At 39.9% G+C, this 8,118-nt stretch overlaps 2 protein-coding genes across 2 annotated transcripts; both read right to left on the reverse strand.

Moving 5' to 3' along the window:
• Nucleotides 1-1,065, reverse strand: LOC118825024 (trace amine-associated receptor 9-like). The gene is made up of 2 exons (XM_036595525.1): nucleotides 946-1,065; nucleotides 1-834 (listed from the first exon to the last, which is right to left on the reverse strand). Exons 1-2 carry the CDS (start codon nucleotides 1,063-1,065, stop codon nucleotides 1-3), a joined length of 954 nt encoding a protein of 317 aa, XP_036451418.1.
• Nucleotides 1,066-5,971: 4,906 nt separating this feature from the next.
• Nucleotides 5,972-6,955, reverse strand: LOC118825025 (trace amine-associated receptor 13c-like). Its single transcript, XM_036595526.1, has one exon. The coding sequence runs from the start codon at nucleotides 6,953-6,955 to the stop codon at nucleotides 5,972-5,974; it is 984 nt and encodes a 327-aa protein (XP_036451419.1).
• Between the last annotated feature and the right edge of the window lie 1,163 nt (nucleotides 6,956-8,118).

Below are 8,118 nucleotides of genomic sequence, written 5' to 3' on the forward strand. Positions count from 1 at the left end.
TTAAAAATGCTCTGGAAACAAATTAAACATTGAAGATGAGTGCACAAATATTCTACAAGCTACAATATACCTAGAAGATGCTCTGAACCATGGATAGAAAATGGCATATATTAGTGGATTCACAGTGGAGTTCATGTATATTAGCCAGACAACTACAGTCCACACCATTGATGATGATGTTAAGTTATTATCTGTCAGAGAACCTATATAATAAGGTATATAGCAAGCAAGATAAACACATATTATAATGCCAAGTGTCTTTGCTGCTTTGGTTTCAGAAACATTTGAAATTTCAGCTCGATGCTTGTGTGAAGCACCATTTGTCACAGCTCTAACAGCTTTAGCTTGATGCCTTGCTACATTAAAAATGACTAAATACAAGACTAGTATGACAGAGCAAGGGGTTAGAAAAAAAAAGACCAGGTCAACAATCACCCAGGAATATTTAACATAGATCACACACTCTCCATAGCATGTGGTGAATATTTGAGATGGAAGTAAATGGTCATTAGAGTACATACAGATGAAAATATACAATACAGAAAAAGACCAGCTTATTATTATTAACAATACAGTTTTACAAACTGTGAATTTCATTGAATAAAGCAGAGGGTCAGTGACAGCAATGTACCGATCTACTGCAATGAGAACCAGGCTACAGAGAGACCCTGATGTTGAAATAAAATTGACCACTATAGAAACAGTGCATGCAATTTGTCCAAGATACCAACAGGAATCTATTAATTGCATGATATTCCCAGGCATAACAAACAGTCCCACGAGAAGGTCCGCCACAGACAGAGAGAGGATGAGCAGGTTGGTGGGAGTGTGGAGCTGCTTGAAGTGAGAGATGGAGATGATCACCAGCAGATTCAGAAACACAGTGAACACAGATACACATGAGAGAACAATGAACAGAAATATATAAGCAGGGCCTGTTCGCACCTCCTTTCTGCAAGATGAGTTGTTGTCAGGAAAGCAGTATTGAACTGTGATGTTTTGTCTGTAGTCTTTGTTCTCCATTTCATTTGGACACAAGTCTACAACTGGAACTGATCCGGTCATGTTCAGTGATACTCAACTGAGAGATTTGTCCTTTGGGCATGTATCTTTATACTTTACTATGAATCCTCCTGCTGACATATGAGTGGCTGATCTGTCTCTTATGTCAGGCACTCAGATATTCAGTGTTATATTACATCATTACTAACAGCAGCAAACATCTGAAAATATCTAAAACAATATAACAGTCTAGGGGTGGGTTATAGAGCTGTTTATTGTGGCTAATGTCCTGCTTAGTCATTTAATCTGCCCTCATACAGGGAGAAGAAATAAGAGCATATATGCACAGTGCTTACATCAACTTCATATGAACACAAATACTGTTCTGAATTTGTACTAATAAATATGAACAAAACATACGTATTCAGAGGCATAAACAAAGATTCCAGATAGAATGTAGATGTGGGCCACTTTTGGCCCAGGTATGGCACTGCCAGTCCACCGTCGGCAGTGGCAACCTGCATGTGAGTCACAGATGGCCCACATATTGAAGACGCAGATTTGGCCCACATGTCCCAAAACGGTTTTGGTCCACTTCTACTGGCAAACAGCATATAAGTCAAATGTGGCCCACATATAAAATCTAATGGCCCACATGTCCCAAAACAGATCTGGTCCAGTTCTGGCACAGATATGGCACTGCTGCCTACTGGCAAATAGCATGTGAGCTAAAAGTGGCCCACATATGAGAATATGCATATGGCCCATATGTCCTGAAACAGATTTAGTCCACTTCTGGTACAGATATGGCAGTGCTGCCTTCCGGCAAATGGCATGTGAGCCAAATGTGTCCCACATATTAAATGAAATAAATAAATAAAATTACAGCCCACATGTCCCAAAACAGATTTAGTTCACTTCTTGCACAGATATGGCAGAGCTGCCTTTTGGCAAATGTGGCCAAATATGTCTCCCATATATATATATATATATATATATATATATATATATATATAAAAACATTACGGCCCACATGTCCTAAAACAGATCTGGTTAACTTCTGACACAGATATAGTAAAGTTGCCTACTGGCAAAATGTATGTGAACCAAAGTGTCCCACATATGAAAAACAATCTATTGGCCCACATGTTCCAACGGATCTGGGCCACTTCTGGCACAGGTATGGCACTGCCAGTCCACCATTGGCATTGGTAACCTGCATGTGAGTCACAGGTGGCTCACATATCGAAGATGTGGACTTGGCCCACATGTTCCTAAACAGATCTGGTTCACTTCTGACACATATATACATACTGATATAGCAAAGTTGTCTACTGGCAAACAGTATGTGAACCAAAAGTGTCCCACATATTTAAATGTTAATATGCCCCTCTGTAGCACGGCATGTGCTAGCCCGGGCTCAAGGAGGACGCTGGAGGCAGGGTTTACAGTTGCAGCAGCCATATTTATTAACAAATCAACACAACTCAAAACAACCAAACTATGCTGGCCACTTTTCAGTGGCTTAAGCAGGCTAGACCTTTCAGTCCTTCTCCTAAATAAGCTTTTCAGCTCCTCAGTCTTTTGCTGCTGCTTGTCCCTCTCTCGCTCTCTGTTCCCTCTCAGCTCTTTTAAAAGGCGCTCACGCTGCCAGCCAGATCAACAACAGCTGGCTCTCATTAAGGGCACGTCGTCATCTTCCTCCTTCTCCCGCCGTCACTCGGGTTACTCTGAGGAGCTTGGGCTTTGCGCTCCGCCCCCTCCCCACTTGCGGCTCTCTCCCCGCCGTCCTGGCCGAGGTTTGTCGCCGCTGGGTGTTCGGGCCCTGCCTTCCTGCCGGCTCTCGCGGCCGTCATTGTTGGGGCCCAGGGGGGCGGGCGCATGCCACACCCTCATATTACAAAACAGATCTAGGCCACATAATGTAAGTGAGTACATCCAGTATGCACCTGCAATGCCTTTAGTTTTTACAGGCCTCTGTAATCGTAACATGGATGTGTTCTGCTGCCATGTACATTCAGGCTGTCTGAGTAAAGGGAAAATTTACAGATAATTTATCCCGTATGAATTGGCCAGACACAACCTGGCGAGGCATTTCACAAAGCAGGATGTCTCAGTTAGCCAGATAACTTAAGCTCAAAGATGATGATGATCCAATAGGAATGTCCCGCAACTCTTTTCCAATTAGACAGGCTAAAGGTATCTGCTTTGTGAAATACTCCCCTGCACAAAATTACACTACTGAACCACCTCTGGTAAAACTAATCCAGCTCAAATAAGGCCCATGATAACCTCTATCTTTATATAATAATAAAAAGAAGAAGAAGAAGAAGAAAAGAAAAAAACAACAGCAGGCCTTGACTAATATTGTGTTCTTAAAAACTGTTGCGCTGTACTTGTCCTACATCCTCTAACTGCAAATCATGACAATTAAATTAATTTGCATTTTAATTTAAATTCCTTTTAAAGTACAATAATTTGACACACTCAGAGAAGAAATTAAATATAATATTAAATATAGTAAATATAGTTACAACTGCCTCTGGTTAATATGTATGTAACACGTGTAAAGTGTGTGTAACCTGTAAGAGAAAAATATATGAGACATATTTCGTATGTCGACTATAGTCAAGATTTTTTTAAAGGTAGAAATATATTTCTGTTTAACACTATCCTGTACATTCTTTATCATAATCGTCAAAGTTAAGATGCAGTCCCATGTTTGAGACTGGCATGTTAGCACATCAGCTAGCGTGTTAGTTCGCAGTTAGCATGTTAGCTTGTGGTCTAGTGTGTTAGATCGTGGTTAGCGTGTTAGCACATTTTCCAGCGTGCTAGTTTGCAGTTAGTGTGTCAGCACGTTAGCTAGCGGATTAGTTCGCGGTTAGCATGTTAACAGTGTCCACTCAGGCTTTACCTTGAGGTCAGCACATTAACTGGTGGTTAGTGCGGTAGCTCAGTGCTCTGAGATATGGTCTTCATTTTAGTGGTGTGGTTTTAAAGTGGAATTGTGCATCTGTGTGTTTTCTCACACCACATTTGCAGTCTTGCTGGACCTGGCTAACTTTACTGTATGCTATATTTTAAAGTCTTAAATACTGCTCTTGTATGAGGTAAAATGTCAGCTTTGTTATCAGCTTCATTGTTTTTGTAGATATATGCTTATTCTGAAATTGATGTCTGCAAAATGTTCTTAAAAAGCACAGGAGCAATTTGAGACTAGGAATTTTGTGAAATGTTCAAAAAAAAACATTTAAACAGGTGATCTAATCATACTTGGATATAAAAGGAGCATCCTAGAAAGGCCTAGTACTTTAAGTAAGGATGGGTCAAGGCTCACCACTTTACCAAAAAAATGCATCAAGGAAAAATCCAGCAGTTTAAAAACACCTTTCTTCAATGAGCAGCTGGAAGGATTTTAGGTATTTCACCCTCTACAGTGCCTAATATTAGCAAAACAGTAGAAACAGAATTGCTTTCTGTGTTTATTAGCATTTCACATAAAGCCCCAACTTTTTTGGAATTGGGTGTTTAGCTTTTGAAACATTGTGGTTCAGTTTTGGCCTATCTTCACCCTGGACTCTTCTCTAATATGTCCATCACTCCATTCATGTTTTCTTTTGATGACGTGTTATACCCCAGTATCGTTTGTAAAGAAGCAGCCCCATTTCATGATACTCCACTATACTTCACCATGCGTATGGTATTCATAAGGATTATACTTTCAACCTTTCTTTCTCCAAACATTAGGAGTTAAATTATTGTCACAGTCCTCTATTTCTTTCATCTGACCTAAGTGCAGTTTTCCAAAAGTGTTCTGATGTGTGTAAATGCTTGTGTGCAAATTTTAGATCTCTGTGCTTCTTTTTTTACTAGATGAGTTTTGTGTCGGTTGAAGGAACAGAGATGATCACTGCTGCAGCTGTTTTTGATTGACTGCAGGCCTTCCGTCTTATTCGTCTGAAAACTCATTGTGAACTCTTTATAGTGGAAAATCTAATAAAATCAAATCAAATTTCACAAATCTATATTTAATATTTAGAATATGTGAACATTTTACCCACAAACAAGCACTCAAAACTGCAAATATTGAGTTCAATCTTATTATCATGTGAAACAAACAAATCTAGATGTAAACCATGCCAAGAGGGTTCCATCTTATCTGCAAAAAGCCAGAGTGGCTACTAGTTTTTATTCAAAACAACAAAATTAAGCACCTGTACGGTCGTATACAAAACTTTGGGCAGCTTTGGTCAAATTACAAATTATATGTCATGGTAACTTTTTTTTTTTTTTCCTTTAGAAAATCAACAAAACGTCTCATTTGACTTCAGCATATGTCCATAAAAGGTGGCCAAAGTTTTGGAGAACAATTTCCACTCTCACCAATTAAGGGAATAATTTTTGGAAGAATGGTATTCCATCTCTCTGGCTTGTCAAATCTCTGCCAAGGTGTACTGAAGCTGTTCTAGTGGTTTGTAAAGGCGTGACACTTTACTAAGACAGTTCATGTTGGCTTTTCCTTTAATTTGTCACTCCTTCACTACAGCAAGTTAAATTATGTGAATGCCAGAAACAATGTACATGAAATCTCATAGCAAAAGGACTGACTATCAAACTATGGGCCATTAGAAAAAATATTAAGAAACATAATGATGACAAAAAATGGACATATACATACTTTATTTTTATACTACAAAGCCAAAAAACACACATTTGTTTGTTTTCTACTGCTGTGTGATTATACACAATTATAGAGCTTCCTATTTCACATTAATTTTGATACAACAAGAGATTTATGGCCATGATAAACATCACGGACTACGGACAGAATAAGACATTATTTAGAGACTAAGAGAGAAAAGGATTTCTGAAGTTCTGTTCAGTATATAGTTGTAAGAGGCAACTTTGTCAGGTAAACACAACTACAATAATTTAAAAAAAAAGTCTCTGTAAGCAAAATAAACCTTTAAGACAAGTGCACAAACATTCTACAAGTTATTATATATTTCACTGATGCCCTGAACCATGGATAAAGAATAGCATATATCAGCGGATTCATTGAGGAGTTCATGTATATTATCCAGGCAAACACAGTCCACACCACTGACAAAGATGTTATTTTTTCAACTGATAAGGAATAAGGTATCCAACAAGCAAGATGAACAAAGATAACAATTCCCAGTGTCTTTGCTGCTTTGGCTTCAGAAGACCTTGAAACCTTGGGTCCGTGTTTGTTTGAAGCAACCCTTGTCACAGCTCTAACAGCTTTAGCTTGACGTCTTGCCACTTTAAAAATGATTGAATACAAGATCAGTATGACAGAACAAGGAGCTAGAAAAAAAATAGCAATGTTACCAACCAGCCAGGAATATTTCACATAGATCACACACTCTCCGTAGCATCCAGTGAGTGCCTGAGATGGAAGGAGATGATCATTAAAGTACAAAAAGATGAAAGCATAGAGTAGAGAAAAGGACCAGCCCAGAATTATCAACAACAAAGTTTTACAAACTGTGACTCTGGTGGAATAAAGCAGAGGGTCAGTGACAGCAATGAACCGATCAACTGCAATGAGTATTAGGCTATAGATAGAGCCTGACATTGATATACCATTAAATATTGGATAAATAGAGCACATAATTTTGCCAAGATACCAACAGGAATCTATCAACATCATGATATTCACAGGCATAACAAACAGTCCCACGAGAAGATCTGCCACAGCCAGAGAGAGGATGAGCAGGTTGGTTGGAGTGTGGAGCTGCTTGAAGTGAGAGATGGAGATGATCACCAGCAGGTTCAGAAACACAGTGCACACAGATACACATGAGAGAAAAATGAACAATAATATATTCCCAGGGCCTGTTCGCACCTCCTTTCTGCAAGAAGAGTTAATGTAAGGAAAGCAGTATTGAACTGTGATGTTTTGTGTATAAGCAGTGTTATTCATCTCTGTCAGGTGCAAGTCTGTCAGTTGAAACTGATCCAGTCATGGGGTTCAGTATTACCGAACTGAGAGATTCCTTTTTCTGCAAATCTCTTTATACCTTTCTATGAATCCTCCTACTGACATATGAGTGGCTGCTTTGTCTCTTACATCAGGTACTCAGATATTCAGTGTCATATTACATCATTACAGCAGCAAACATCTGAGAATATCTGAAAAATAAAATGTCTAGGTGTGAGTAATGGGGCTATTTACCTTTCTACTTAATTCTAACGTCTTGCTTAGCGATTTTGACTTATACATTGAGGAGAAAAAAAGACACTTGTTTTGTTATTTCCCAGTATAATATAGTAGTCTTCCCAGTGCATATATCAACTTTAAGTTGCATAAGCTTAAACAAAGATATGTTTTTAAAATGGAATTAATATGGGAAATAAAAGTATTCAATTACCACAAGTGAATAACATTAGCCCTTTATGCCATGTTCAATTAATGGGCTGGAGGTTAGGGAACCAGCCTTGTGACCGGAAGGTTGCTGGTTTTCTCCCCTGAGCCGGCAATATGTGACTGAAGTGCCCTTGAGCAAGGCACCTAACCCCCAACTGCTCCCCGGGCGCCGTGGATAGTGCTGCCCACCTCTCCAGGCAAGTGTGCTCACTGCCCCCTAGTATGTGTGCATTCACTAGTGTTTATGTGGTGTTTCACTGCCTAAAATGGACTAAAATGGTGCAATTTCCCCATTGTGGGACTAGTAAGGCGCACACACACACACACACACACACACCTCATCTAAACCACTTATCCTTCTGGGTCACAGTGGGGTGCTGGAGCCTATCCCAGCTGTCATTGGGCAGAAGACAGGATACACCCTGGACAGGTCACCAGTCCATCACAGGGCAGACAGACAGACATACACATTCACACACGCATTCACACCTAGGAGCAATTTAGCATCAGCCTGACTGCATGTCTTTGGACTGTGGGAGGAAACCAGAGTACCCGGAGGAAACCCACATGGACACGGGGAGGACATGCAAACTCCACACAGAAAGGACTCTGGTCGCCCAGCCAGGAATTGAACAAAGGCCCTTCTTGCTGTCAGGCGACAGCGCTACCCTCTGCACCACCATGTCGCCCACTAATAAGGCTCACTTAACTTAATTCGT

The sequence above is a fragment of the Colossoma macropomum genome, unplaced genomic scaffold (assembly GCF_904425465.1).
Source record: "Colossoma macropomum unplaced genomic scaffold, Colossoma_macropomum, whole genome shotgun sequence".
Lineage (NCBI taxonomy): Eukaryota > Metazoa > Chordata > Actinopteri > Characiformes > Serrasalmidae > Colossoma > Colossoma macropomum.